The sequence below is a fragment of the Pongo abelii genome, chromosome 3 (assembly GCF_028885655.2).
Source record: "Pongo abelii isolate AG06213 chromosome 3, NHGRI_mPonAbe1-v2.0_pri, whole genome shotgun sequence".
Lineage (NCBI taxonomy): Eukaryota > Metazoa > Chordata > Mammalia > Primates > Hominidae > Pongo > Pongo abelii.
Window position 1 is genome coordinate 47098826 of NC_071988.2, and position 15242 is coordinate 47114067.

Consider the following 15242-nt stretch of genomic DNA (forward strand, 5'->3'; position numbering starts at 1 on the left):
GTTTTTTAATAATTGCCATTCTGACTGGTGTGAAATGGTATCTCATTGTGGTTTTGATTTACATTTCTGTAATGATCAGTGATGTTGAGCTTTTTCTCATGTTTGTTGGCCACATGAATGTCTTCTTTTGAGAAGTGTCTGTTCATGTCCTTTGCCCACTTTTTAATGGGTTTTTTTTTGTAAATTTGTTTAAGTTCCTTATAGACTCTAGATACTAAACCTTTGTCAGATAAATAAATTGCAATTATTTTTCTCATTCTGTAGGTTGTCTATTCAATATGATGATAGCTTCTTTTGCTGTGCAGAAACTGTTTAGCTTAATTAGATCCCATTTGTCAATTTTTCCTTTCATTGCAATTGCTTTCAATATTTTCGTCATGTAATCTTTGCCTGTGCCTACGTCCTGAATGGTATCCCCTAGGTTTTCTTCTAGGGTTTTTGTAGTTTCGGGTTTTACATCTAAGTCTTTAATCCATCTTGAGTTAATTTTTGTATAAGGTGTAAGGAAGGGGTCCAGTTTCAAATTTCTGCATATGGCTAGCCAGTTCTCCCAGAACTATTTATTAAATAGGAAATCTTTTCTCCATTGCTTGTTTTTGTCATGTTTGTTGAAGATCAGATGGTTGTAGGTGTGTGGCCTTATTTCTGGGTTCTCTATTCCGTTCCATTGGTCTATGTCTCTGTTCTTGTACAGTAGTACCATGCTGTTTTGGTTACTGTAGTCTTGTAGTATAGTTTGAAGTTGGGTAGGGTGATGCCTCTAGCTTTGTTCTTTTTGCTTAGGATTGTCTTGGCTATATGGGCTCTTTTTTGGTTTCATATGAATTTTAAAATAGTTTTTTCTAATTCTGTGAAGAATGTCAATGGCAGTTTAATGGAAATAGCATTGAATCTATAAATTACTTTGAGCAGTATGGCCATTTTCACAATATTGATTCTTCCTATCCATGAGCATGGAATTTTTTTGCATTTGTTTGTGTCCTCTCTGATTTCCTTAAACAGCGGTTTATAGTTCTCCTTGAAGAGGTCTTCACTTCCCTTGTTAGCTGTATTCTTAGGTATTTTATTCTCTTTGTAGCAATTGTGAATGGGAGTTCATTCATGATTTGGCTCTGTGCTTGCCTGTTGTGGTGTATAAAAATTCTAGCAATTTTTGCACATTGATTTTCTATCCTGAGACTTTGCTAAAGTTGCTTATCAGTTTAAGAAGCTTTTGGGTTGAGACAATGGGGTTTTCTAGATATAGGATCATGTCATCTGCAAACAAAGATAATTTGATTTCCTCTCTTCCTATTTGAATATCCTTTCTTTCTTTCTCTTGGCTGATTGCCCTGGACAAAACTTCCAATATTGTGTTGAATAGGAGTGGTAAGAGAGGGCATCCTTGTCTTGTGCTGGTTTCCAAGGGGAATGTTTCCAGTTTTTGCCTATTCAGCATGATATTGGCTGTGAGTTTGTCATAAGTGGCTGTTATTATTTGAGGGATGTTCCTTCAATACCTAGTTTATTGAGAGTTTTTAATATGAAGGGATGTTGAATTTTATCAAAGGCCTTTTGTGTGTCTATTGAGATAATCATGTGGTTTTTGCCTAGTTCTTTTTATATTGAATCAGCATTGCATCTTGGGGATGAAGCCAACTTGATCATGGTAGAAAAGCTTTTTGATGTGCTGCTGGATTTGGTTTGCCAGTATTTTATTGAGGATTTCGACATCAATGTTTATCAGGAATATTGGCCTTAAGTTTTCTTCTTTTGTCGTGTTTCTGCCATGTTTTGGTATCAGGATGATGCTAGCCTCATAAAATGAGTGAGACAGGAGGGAGTACCTCCCTTTCAATTTTTTGGAATAGTTTTGGTAGATATGGTACCAGCTCCTCTTTGTACCTTTGGTAGATTTCAGCTATAAATCTGGTGAATAGACTTTAGAATAGAGACTTCAAAGTAAATATATGAAGTGGCTGGGGTAAATTCAGTAAGTACAGACTGTGTCACATCACAAGCCCTGCCCATCCTGAGGGCCATCCGCCTCTCAGCTCCAGAAAACTGTTGTCACGTTGGAGTGCTCAGTGAAATCTGACCTTCCAATTGTCTAAGGAAAGCCAAAGTTCTGGATTTTATGCAAAGTATCTGTGGTTTTAAATGCTACCTAAAAATTTAAAAATGGATACAACAAGCAAACTAGATTGGCAGCCTGGGTGTCTCATTAGTATACAATCTCAATAGTTTTCCAAGTGTTTCTACACACTTTATTCCAAATGAGCCTCACACCAACTGTGAGATGTAAATAGGGATTCATTGTTCCATTTTAGAGAAGAGAAATCAGTGACTCAGAGGAGATGAGCAACTCATCTAAAGTCACAGAGACAGCAAGTGAGGGTAACAGACTAACTTGCTGGTCCTTTGAACCTGCTACACCACATCCTTACAACTAAACTTCTCTGAAACAAAGACAAGGGTCTGCAGGCATCAAAAAGGATTTAGGTACTGGGCACAGGAGGGAAAGCATGTAGTAGGATGGATGGAGACTCTTGTGAGTTATGAGGTGACAGACAGCAGGAAGATGTGCGCTCTTTCCTGAATATATCCCTCAAATATGATAGAAAGCTAGCTGTCAGTGACAAAATTACAGGAAATGAACAATTCTATTATGCTAGATTCCAAAAAATGCAAGAGAAGGGCCTAGTCACATGCATATTCTAGACCTTCGAGAATCAGATTTCAGAATGTTTTAGGGGGAAAAAGCTATGATAATATGTCTAGAGATTCTTAAAGCAGTCATGGCTCAACAAAGTTGGGAGAGTTTAAGTGCCAAATTCTGATACTACCATCACAAATAATTGCAGTATGTAAGAAAATGAAGAATCAGTTGAACAGTAAATGTGACTACATAAAGATCTCAGAGCAGGCGAGTGCAGTGGCTTACACCTGTAATCCCAGCACTTTGGGAGGCTAAAGCTGGCAGATCACGAGGTCAGGAGTACGAGACCAGACTGGCCAACATAGTGAAACCCCATGTCTACTAAAAATGCAAAAATTAGCCGAGTGTGGTGGCACGTGCCTGTAGTCCCAGCTACTTGGGAGGCTGAGGCAGGAGAATCACTTGAACCTAGGAGGCGGAGGTTGCAGTGAGCCGAGACCATGCCATTGCACTCCAACCTGAGCAACAGAGTGAGACTCCGTCTCAAAAAAAGGAAAAAAAACTCAGAGCTTTGAAGTCTATCATAAAAGAAAGGCATGAAATCAAAGTAATTGTCCAACAGTCTTACTTATTGAATGAGCAGGGCTTTGTCTAAAAAGAAACAAAGTGGGAAAAATAAAAATGGCTTCTTGGCAAAATGATGTGCAAAATAGAACAAGAAAAGAGGAAAATTGTTGTCTGTAGCAGATAATTTAAATGTTTGTAGATAAGTAAGACAAAGCAGAACGATTTGAAGCTTACTTTACCTCCAATTTCTTTTTTTGTTGTTGTTGTTTTGAGACAGAGTTTCGCTCTTGTTGCCCAGGCTGGAGTGCAATGGCATGATCTCAGCTCACTGCAGCCACCTCCACCTCCTGGGTTCAAGTGATTCTCCTGCCTCAGCCTCCAGAATAGCTGGGATTACAGGCACCCACCACCATGCCTGGCTAATTTTTTCTATTTTCAGTAGAGATGGGGTTTCACCATATTTTAGCCAGGCTGGTCTTGAACTCCTGACCTCAAGTGATCCACCCGCCTCAGCCTTCCAAAGTGCTGGGATTAGAGGCGTGAGCCACCACACTCGGCCCTTTACCTCCAATTTCTATATTCAAGGAGAATAATCCTCAGACAATACCCAGATGATTAATCTATGTGATGAAAACATACAGGTGCTTAATACATTGGAAGTGGTGAATTGATGTGCGGTCCAAGGCATGGGAGGAGCTGGTGAGATCACTGACTCTCTGTAGAAGAGTTAACATTTCTAGTTTGAGACAAATTACAGCCCTACATACTGAAATGACTACAGATATGATTACTAAGAAACACCAAGAAGAGGCTGACTTGTCAACTAACAAGTATTTATTGAGTGGCTGCTATATGCCATGCTGAAAGAAATAAAAACTCAAGAGTGAGGAAAGCAGATGGAGTTCATGTCTTCATAGAGTTTTCATTCCACTAAACTAGATAGTAAAAAAAAGTACATAAACAAGTAAGATTATCTCAGGCACTTAAAAGTAAAAAATATATATATTTATGGTAATGTAATAGAAGATATGACGGGGCAATCACTTTGGCTAGGTTGGTTAGGGAAGGTCTTTGAGAAAGTGACACTCAAATTGAGACTTGAACAATGAAAAGGAAGTAGTTTTATGACTCTGTGAAAGTATTCCAAACTGCAGAAACAGCAAATACAAAAGTCCTGAGGCAGCAATGAGCTTGGAGGATTTCAGGAGCTGAATGAAAGCTAGTATGGTTGGAGCCCAATGAGTGATGGGAGACTAGAAGGAGACGCAGTCAAAGTGCTGGGACTAGATCTTAATAGGCTCCAATGAGAAGATTTTATTCTTGTTATAATGGGAAGCCAGTGTAGGGTTTTAAGCAGGGGAGTGACATGGTGTGATTTACATTTTAGAAAGTTCACTATCTTATTGTGTGGATAATAGGTAATAAGGGAACAAGAGAGTAGTCAAAAAAAGCCAAATAGGAAACTGTTTCAGTAGTCATTATGGATTGGTTGTGTCCCTCTAAAATCTATATGTTGAAGTTGTAACTCCTAGTATATTATAACTTTATTAGGAAATAGGGACTTTATGGAGGTAATCAAGTTAAAATGACCTCATTAGGATGGGCTTGAATCCAATATGACTAATCCACAACCAGTATAATGCCGGCAGGCACACAAGGAGAACACTGTCTGAAGAGGAAGGCAGACATTAGGGTCCTGCTTCTACAGGCCAAGGAATACCAAAAACTGCCAGGAAACCACCAGGATCTAGGCAACAGGCATTCTCTCTCACAGCACTCAGAAGGAAGAAACCCTGCCAGTACCTTGATCCTGAACTTCTAGCCTCCAGAACTGTATGGTTCAAATCACCCAGCTTGTGATACTTTGTTACGGCAGCCCTAGGAAATAAATAGTCCAGAAGTGAGATGATGGTGGCTTGGAGTAGGATTATAGCATTAAGATGGGAGAGATGCTTGGCTTCCACTTTTTTGGAAGAAGATTCTACAGGATTTACTGATAAAGTAAATGTGAGAAGAATTAAGGATGACTCCTAGGTTTGGTATATTAGCAAACCGATGGATGATGCCTTTTACTGAGATGGGGGAAGTTTGTGAAGCAACAATTATTTGCTCAATGGGAGAAGTGAGAAATCAATAGATTTGTTTGGGTCACGTAAAGTAAGATGTTTATTACATGTTCAAATGAACATCTTATCTTCACAGTTAAATGTATTCACGTGAAGTTAGTGGGTGGTGGTGATTGGGTGGAAATCTGGGCTGGGCTGGAGGTATAAATTTAAAAGTTATGAACAAATATTTCATAGATTTGATATTCAAGTATGATATTCATATTAATATTCACATACTTTATATTCATATTTTTCAAATATGAACAAGTATTTGTTCAAATCGGGACAGGTATATAAACCATGTGATGAGATGAGTGAGTGTAGACATACAAGAAAGAGAAGAATTTGGTCCCTAGGAACTAAAGCATTCAGTAGCCTAAAAAAGGAGCTGAAAAAAGAGAAAGTTAGTCTCTGACATATGAAGAAAACAAGGAGTTCTTGTGTAATTTTAGAAGAAAAGTGAAAGTATTTCAAGAAGGATATAGTGATAAAATACCAGAGAGGGTTCCAGTGGGTTGAAAACTGAAAATACATCATTGGACTGCAAGATGGAAGTCCTTAGAGATTTTAACAAGTGTCGCTTCTGTAATGATCTTGATAAGATCGCAACCAGAGTGGGTTGAAGAGAATGTGGGACATGGAGAGGTGTAGACAGTGACTGCTGGAAACTCTTTTAGGAATTTTTCTGTGAATAGTGGCCGGAATGGAGCAACAGATGAAGAAGGATATGAATTCAAAAGAATGGGGCTCAAGTTTGTGATATTAAGAAATGGCATGGTTGCTGAAGGGAGTGATCCAACAAAAAAAGATAAATTAATGATGCAAAATAAAAATGATAACTTTAGGAGTAAAGTCTTTGAAAAGATGAAAGGGGATATGCTTGTTTTAAAATGGGAGCAAAGACATGTCCTCCACCATACTCAAGGGAAAGCAGTGAATATGGCCAAAGAGGCAGGTGATTTGTTGGAATTGGGGGTGAGACAAGGTGAAAGACATGATGGCATCTATTTTATTCATGAAGTATAAGGTGAGATCAGTAAAGGATGACAAAGATTTGGAGACAGAGAATAAGCTGTCAAATAGTTGTCTATTCACAATCAGAGTAGAAAAGTGACTTTACTGTGGAAGTATATTGAAAGTGTCTGATTGTGTTAGATGCTCATTTGGGGTTTATGATCATATATTTTATGTGACCTCAGTTAGCAGACAGGTGTATGATATTCTCCAACGTGGGTCAGGTGTTCAGGTGCAGATGCAACATACATGACATGTATGTTGGGAGTGAAAAGACTGAAAGACACAGGCAAGTAACCACAACAATTTAAAACGAGAGAGCTCCAAGTTTCTGAAAGCCCCGAAAACAATGGGATTGCACGTTAGGCCACCTGCTAGCTATATCCTAGACCCAGACGTTTTCCAGTGGAGAGGAGTGGGTGACAGAAAACATTTCCATAGAGGGCAGGGCAGTGGGGAGTATGAGGTAAGGTCAGAGTCACCTAGGGATTTTTAAAGCCACACTTGCTCAGTCCCCAGTGATGCTGAGAAACAGCACCCCATGGGAGGTATGGATCTAAAATGGAAAATTTTTCTTTTAGTGGACATTACTATTGATGGGAATGGGCCAAATCCTTAGAGTAGATGAAATAGAAAAACAAATTGTGAATGACTGGCACAGTTCATACACTCCTAGAAGATAAAGAAGTAGGCAGAAGGACACAGCATGAGCTCAGTAATAAAAAGTCAAACCAAACTTCTCACTTCCTTTTCTCAGTGCATTAAAAGACTGCCAGAGCAGGGCAGGCGGGCAAGCAAGAACAAAGATTTTGTTCTGTGGGAATAGGAGAGGGAGATGTTTAGAAATAGGTGGAAGATTATTGAGTAATATTAAGGGTCCAACTGATGTTGAAAGTCAGGCATGGCAGTAATCTGCATTCTTCAGTAATGCTCTCCCTCAGTCCTGAAGAGCATAGACATAGGATTAGAAAATGTGGGCTGAGCGAAGTGGCTCACGCCTGTAATCCCAGTACTTTGGGAGGCCGAGGTGGGTGGATCACTTGAGGTCAGGAGTTCGAGACCAGCCTGACCAACATGGTGAAATCCCATCTCTACTAAAAATACAAAATTAGCTGAGCATGGTGGCGGGCACCTGTAATCCCAGCTACTTGGGAGGCTGAGGCAGGAGAATGGCTTGAACTCGGGAGGCAGACGTTACAGTGAGCTGAGATCATGCCATTCACTCCAGCTTGGGCAACAGGAGTGAAACTCCATCCAAAAAAATAGGAAAGGAAAGGGAAGGGAAGGGAAGGGAAAGGAAGGGAAAGGAAGGGAAAGGAAAGGAAAAATGTGATCTTGACTTTGGAGGTCTGCCCAGTGTGTTGGAAAAACCTAGGGAGGAAGAAGTCCAAGGTTCTGGTGAAAAGACTGAAGGGATGAACCCAAGGAATGAGGTAAGTTGAGGGAAAGAAAGGAGGCGAGGGCTGGGCGCAGTGGCTCACGCCTGTAATCCCAGCACTTTGGGAGGCCGAGGAGGGCGGATCACAAGGTCAGGAGTTCGAGACCATCCTGGCTAACATGGTGAAACCCCGTCTTTACTAAAAATACAAAAAATTAGCCGGGCATGGTGGTGGGCACCTGCAGTCTCAGCTACTCAGGAGGCTGAGGCAGGAGAATGGCGTGAACCTGGGAGGCGGAGCTTGCAGTGAGCCGAGATCGCGCGGCTGCACTCTAGCCTGGGCACAGAGCGAGACTCCGTCTCATAAAAAAAAAAAAAAGAAAGAAAGAAAAAGAAAGGAGGCAAGAAGGAGACTCTTTGGACTGAGATACTAGGGGAGAAAGTGCAGCCAACAACCAAAAATCTTGTTGGATTGAAGAGCTGGTGTGGAGGGAATCAAGACATGGGTGACATGGCAGGAGTATGGGTTGTGGTCATATAGTGGGAGGACAGTTTTTCACGTGGGTTTCCTGGAGAGGAATCAGATGTTTCTGACCATTACTAGCTGTGTGCCAGCCTAGGAAGTTCATTCTTAAGTCTTTCAGAAGTGGAAGAAAGCAGGAAAACTGCTTGCTAAATTACCCATGAAAGACAAAGCCTTTCTTCCTTAGAACTTTTGAAAGCGAATTGTCACTAGGACATATGGGGCTTGATCTGGTCAACCATCTCATGATTTTAAATTTTCATTTGGGATTTTTATCTACCTCTTCATAGCGGAGCAAAACAAACTTGTCTTTTTCCCATAAATATAATTTAAAAAGAGACAGGCTGAGGATACCTACCAATGGGTCACTCTAGGCCTTGCCAAAGTATGGGATCAGGATATGAAGTAAATCCCATTAACTGCTGTAATTGATAGCTCCAAAAGGCAGTATGGCATACAATTAGAAGTTCCCAAAAGTTTGCAGCTCCCCTGGAGATTTTATAAAATAGAATCAGGGTTATTAGCCCACACTCAAGCAAAAGCTTGTTTAAAGTGGGGCATTTTCTAACTTCTTATGGATAGACTAGACCTCTCTTGACAGTTTTGTTAAATTTAGTGTTCCATGAAACTTATCAAGGCCTTTAGTATTATGTACATGCCCTTAATTATAAACACATATTTCTTCTCTATTGCAAGATTTCTCCTGAACTTTACAGATCTGTCAGTGAAAGAGGAAACTTGGATACCACATGTGGAAATAACAAAAGTGGGATATGAAACTCGATTAACTAGCACATAAAGAGTGCTGTTCCCTGAAAAAAACTGTTGGATTCATTTAGGTAATCATCTCTTGATGAATGTACTCTTGCTAGTATAACCTTCTTATTACCATGGAGTTACAAATTAGGTCTGGAAAAAACATCTGGAAACATCTGGCCCCTTCTAAAGCAATAACATTCCAGGGTGTTTTTTGACATACTATGCAGACTCTTCCAATAATTCTGGATCTTACACATTAAAAGCTCTCAAGCAAAGGTGCTAGTTTGATTTTTTTAATGTTTTATTTCCCCCAAAATAGCAATCAAATAACTGGATATACACATTTCCATTTTATAATCACTATCACACTGTAATCTAATTACTTGCTTAAATGTCTGTCTCCTCACTAGATTAGCCCCTTAGAGAATAAAACATGTATCCATCTGTGTAACCTCCTTATGAAACTACAGGTATGTGCTGGTACTGTAACCTCTACAAACAAGAGTACCAGTAGGTGAGTAATTTTCTTTAAGAACATTTATTGCAGTATTGTTAAAATGGCAGCAAACTGGAACTAAACCAAATGTCCATCAAGTGGGGAATAATTTTAAAAGTTATAGTAAATCTATAGATAGAATATTATTTGGCTTTAAAAAAAAATTAGTCAGAGCTGCATCAGTTGACCTGGAGAGATGTCCATGATATATTGCTACATGAGAAAAGCAACTAACAAACGGAATTATAGCGTGTTATTCCAAATTGTAAAAGTAAACAATGACGCCTTGTGAAAAAGATACGTGTTTACGGTTGTGGGAGAATATTCATAATGCACTAACAGGGGTTACCTTAAGGATGATCAGGAATTAAGGTAAATGAATGTGGGAGAATAGTGCTAACAAAATGCAAAAATACTCATGCCATAATGCTAAGGGAAAATGTAGAATGCATGATTTTAGCAATAGTTTTTTTAAAAGAAAAGTTTACCTTTCGGTGTCTTACTGGTTGATGCCCGGCATAGTTCTTAAAGCTCTACATAGACTGTTTCACTTCCTGCCCGCACCAACTCTGTGAGGTAGGGATTATTATTTCTTTAATTTCACATAACAGAAAACTGTGGTCCAGAGAAGTCACTGAATTGGCCAGTGGTCACACAATAATTGGCAAAGCTACGACAAAATAATAACAGGCAAATAGGCAAAAAATGAAATTGCCTTATTTTTCCTAGAAACTAATCAGATCAAATGAAAAGTATCCATTTAATTAAGTAATAGACCTGTGGATTATTTTTTGCCTCAAATTTTTGCTATTATTTAATATTACTTCATTTAAATAAAGTAAAATTATTAAAAATAAATACAATAAAATGGCTAGCATGGTGGTTTTCAAAACCTGTCCTCAAGTCCTTTGATGTGGGAGGTCTGTGTTTCTTCCCTTTGAATCAGGTGGGGCCTGTGACTGATGGCTCTGGGCAACCACATATGAGAAGCAACATTTTGTGCTTTTGGATGCTGAGTCAAAAAAGGTAATACAGCTTCCTCCTGGCTTCCTTTTTGGGAAGCTTGCTTTGGAGGATGCCAGCCACCATGAAGTGAGTCTCATACAGAGAGGAACTGAGGCCCCAGCCAACAGGCAGCATCTACTGTCAGACTTCAGATGGTGCCAGCCTCTCCCTAGCCTTGGAATCTTCTAGCTGAGGCCCCAGAAATCACAGAGCAGAGACAAATTACACCAACTACACTTTGTCTGAATCTTCAGTGAGCATAATAAATGTCTGAGTTTTTGTTTGTTGTTATTGTTTTGTTTATGTTTGGTTTTGTTTGTTTGTTTTGTTTTGCTACAAATTACATAGCAACAGATAGCTGGAAGAGATCCTGCAGTGATGTTCATCAGTTTGGGGTAGGTTTTCCCTTAGTTTTATTCTTCTGCTCTCTTTAGGCATATTGTGGTGGTTAATTTTATGTATCAATTTGGCTGGGCTACCGCACCCAAATATTTGGCCAAACATTATTCTATGTGTTTCTGTGAAGGTGTTTTTCTTATGAGATTAATATTTAAATCAGCGGACTTTGAGTAAAGCCAGTGACACTCCATGATGTGGCTGGGCCTTACCCATTCAGATAAAAATCTTAATAGAACAAGGACTGACCTCTCCAGCAAGAAGGAATTCTGCCAGCAGATTGAACTGCAACTCTTGCCCGATCTTCCTGCCTGCCACCTACCTCATCAGGTTTTGGATTCACCAAGCCTCCAGAATCACATGAGCCAATTATGTCAAAACAAACCTTTGTTTGTCATCATTGTTTTGTTTGTGTTTTGGTTTGGTTTGGTTTGGATGGGCTCAAGTGATCTCTCTTCCTCTGAGCCAATCCAGTTCAATTAAGTTCATATCCCATTGCTACCCCTCTAATTTTCTCACCTTGTTCAGCACACAGAAGAGAAATCTTACTTCTGCTATGACAAGGCTGCCTAGATTTGGAAACATAAAATAGCATAACATAACCTCTCTCTCTTTATATATATATATATATATATATATATATATATATATACACACACACACACACACTCTCTCTCTCTCTCTCTGAATAGCACACATATTACACACATTATACCTTTAACTCTGCTTCCCAAACTACTCACCAGTTGTGCCTGCAACCAAACCTCATTGTAGTATCCAAATAAATCACTTCTGTTTAAGTTATTATATATGTGATATATTTAAGAGGTCTAGAAAAGAGACTAATAGTAGCATAGAGTCAATCTTCTAAACTTCTTTCTCTCTCTCCCTCCTTAGGACAAAAATCGGAAGCAATATGCAGCCATTTCCAACAAATGAGCAGCCCATATATTAGATGGCAACATCAAGGATAGAAAACTTTAGGAAGATAAAGGCCTGGGAAGTAGATTAGCTGTAGCTTTCGCCTGGATGTGGCTTCATGGAGTTACATATGCCACTGAGAATTCCCGAGTGACAAAGTGATCAAATCCAGGCAAAGGAAAAAAGGAAAGGTGCAGCTTACCCCTCGAAGCAGTGGGCAACTGTCAGAACCCACTTCTTGGCAATGAGGACACAGCCACAGATATGTCCACTGGGTTCACTCTGCAGAGAACACTGCCATGGCCACCTTCCAGGGCGACTCGTCCGACCCCCAAGGATCCTTTTGTTCATTCGGGCAGCAGGGCGGCGCCCACAGTCTACCAAGGAGCAGAAGACAGTTTCTGAGTTGATGCCAAACCTTGCTAAATGCTTAGCTATTTGCTGTCACTTACAAGCGATCACTCTTCCCCTGAGCCAATCCAGTTCAATTAAGTTCATATCCCATTGCCACACCTCTAATTCTCTCACCTTGTTTAGTACACAGAAGAGAAATTTTACTTCTGCTCTGACAAGACTGCCTGGATTTGGAAACATAAAATGGTACAACATTAAGTTACATATTTCCTGTTCAATTCAAACACTTTACCAGTGAAAAACAAGACAGCTCCAACTGTTACCACCAGAAATCACATTCTCTGAGCAACAATTCCTTTTGGTGCAGGAATTCTCAAGGCAGGAGTGCGGTCAGATATTAATCATGTTGTAGGTGGGAGTATATGGAATATATATACTTCATTTTTTTAGTTTATTTAATGTCATCATAATTTAATTTCACATTTGTGGGAAAAGCAACTATTTTAACAAAATTTCCCACATCATTTTGGCTGGTGGAACCACCACAATGTAAATTCAAACTACAATTCTCAAGGGGAGATGGGAGTACCTTTTAGAATCAGTGGTGAGGAGGCAGCATGTCAGATTTTTATGCTTATACAAAGTGGAGTGTGCTCAAAACAAGTTGAGAAATAGTCCAAGATGAGTAAAATATGACTTCAGAAATTTAAAGAACAGATTAAGGAATGGAATATTTAGACTGGAAAAGAGTCTTACCAAGACTCTCAAGGTTAAATTTCCGCTATATGAGAAGTTGACAAGAGGAAAAGTAGCTTAAATTTATTTCATATAACTTTAGATGACATGATCAGAACTAGTAGGTGCAATTTACAAGAATTGTGGGTTCAGGAAAAGAATTTTCTAAAATCTAAATTCAACTTTGAATGCAAGAACATGGTCCCTGTTAAAGGATCTTTCAATGTGATGGCACAAGATAATTCAGTTTGGGATAGAAATTTTAATCACTAAGTTCTCTCCCAACCATGAAACATTTACATTACAACCTCAATGTAAATGAAAAAGGACAATAAAAACCCATATTGGCACTTTCAAAAATACTATGATGTACTTAGAATCCTAGATCTCTCAGATTGAAAAAAAAATCCAACCCTAAATATATAATTTCCACATTCCTTTCTGAAGGTTTACTGTATTTTCATTTCTTGCTAAATTTACGTAGGGGCACGTGTAATTATTTGCATACAATAAATTATGTAATACAGGAAAAGCTCATTTGCTTTCTACCCTCCCACAGTCTAAAATCCTCTCTTCCTTACTCTCTATTACATTATTCTAAATTTATTTGCAGCACTTACCAAAGTCTAAAATTATTTTTACTAATTTGTAATCTTTATTTTCACCCCATATAGTGTATGTTCCGTGAGATGAGGGCCTTCGTTTCCCCTCATTCACTTCTACATCCCCTCAAAGCCTAATACTCAACTTGGTATTAAAGAAATACTTAATAATTAGTTGTTATTTGTTAGATTGAAAACACATAGCTCTTAGGAATAGGAAAAGTCATCAAAGACTATTCATCCAACTTCTTAGTGGAAATTGCAGTTATATAAGATAACACTTCTACATCCCCTCATTCACTTCTACATCCCCTCAAAGCCTAATACTCAACTTGGTATTAAAGAAATACTTAATAATTAGTTGTTATTTGTTAGATTGAAAACACATAGCTCTTAGGAATAGGAAAAGTCATCAAAGACTATTCATCCAACTTCTTAGTGGAAATTGCAGTTATATAAGATAACACTTCTAGTTAGTAAACCAGGACTAGAACCAAGTTTACCAACTCCCAATCTAGAATGAGTTATTTATTTATTTATTTATTTATTTATTTATTTATTTATTTACTTGACCTGAAAGGTTTTTTCTGGAATTACAAGTTTGAGGAAACAAATCACTTGGTTAAGATTTAGGTCATTGCTTTAGAGGAAGTACTTCAGTTGACAAATATCCAGAAATTTGTCTGCAGAATTTGTTCTATGAGGAAAATGTCAAGACTTTTTAAGAGGAAATGGTCCATTTTTAGTTTTCCTCTTTAAAATTCTTAAGAAGTAGCAACATTTATGAGCTTCAGAGTCAGACATATTTATTTAGAGTTCAGACTCTATCACTTAGCATCTGTGGGCTGTGAGATTTGAGCAAGTTATTTAAATATTCAAGCTGTAAAATATTGGATAATCATCCATGGTTCACAAATCTATTATGAGGTTTAAATGAGTCAGTGTATATAAGACTACCTAGCTGTGTGCCTATAAAGTAATAAGAGCTTAGTAAGTGTAAATTTCCTTAATTTATCTTCCTCCTACACCCCACCCATAGACAAGGGAAGCAACCCTGTTTAAGATGCAATGATTTTTTAGGGTAAACTTAAGTGTACTTTCAAGACAACTTGATTATAATTTCATTTTGTGTCTATTCCTCTCTTAGACATTCCAAGTTTTCTCAGTTATCATTACTTCACTTCCCTCTGTTAACTAGTTCTATGTAGCATCTGTAGGAAATACAGACATGAGGGTTTATTTTGAATAAGATATTAAAAGAAATCCAAGATTAGAACCCAAGTTCCTCTCTCCTCGCCATGATAGTTTCTGTAATCATGAATAAAAGAGGAAAAAAAAATCTATATCTAGAAAGAAGAAATAAAAGCAACCAATGTTGAAATGTAAAGGCAATAGTGAATCTATGGAAACTCTTTACTGATATGACAAATTTGGATTATCTTAAGTTAAAAAATGGAAGAAAGGCCCAATGATAAACTCTTGCTCCATAATCTGACTCTACACAGCTCTTTTTTTTCTTTTATTATTATTATTATTATACTTTAAGTTTTAGGGTACATGTGCACAATGTGCAGGTTAGTTACATATGTATACATGTGCCATGCTGGTGGGCTGCACCCATTAACTCGTCATTTAGCATTAGGTATATCTCCTAATGCTATCCCTCCCCCCTCCTCCAACCCCACAACAGTCCCCAGAGTGTGATGTTCCCCTTCCTGTGTCCATGTGTTCTCATTGTTCAATTCC

The 15242-nt window shown here is 38.5% G+C and overlaps 2 protein-coding genes across 6 annotated transcripts in view; one reads left to right on the top strand and one right to left on the bottom strand.

Annotated features, from left to right (window-relative positions):
* The window catches only part of ATP10D (ATPase phospholipid transporting 10D (putative)), a 158940-nt gene extending 146871 nt beyond the window's left edge, over nucleotides 1–12069 (top strand). Inside the window, exons 25-26 of the mRNA XM_054553877.2 lie at nucleotides 10837–10883; nucleotides 11782–12069. Of these exons, the coding sequence (XP_054409852.2) occupies nucleotides 10837–10883; nucleotides 11782–11823 (89 nt within the window). The 3' untranslated portion in view covers nucleotides 11824–12069. The remainder of the gene's footprint in view (nucleotides 1–10836; nucleotides 10884–11781) is intronic.
* CORIN (corin, serine peptidase) overlaps nucleotides 1–15242 on the bottom strand; it is a 269106-nt gene that overhangs the window by 16341 nt on the left and 237523 nt on the right. For all 5 annotated transcript variants that reach the window (XM_063723401.1, XM_063723400.1, XM_063723399.1 and 2 more), the window contains 2 exons: nucleotides 12334–12383; nucleotides 12008–12182 (listed from right to left, as the gene is read on the bottom strand). In XM_063723401.1, the coding sequence (XP_063579471.1) occupies nucleotides 12008–12182; nucleotides 12334–12383 (225 nt within the window). The remainder of the gene's footprint in view (nucleotides 1–12007; nucleotides 12183–12333; nucleotides 12384–15242) is intronic.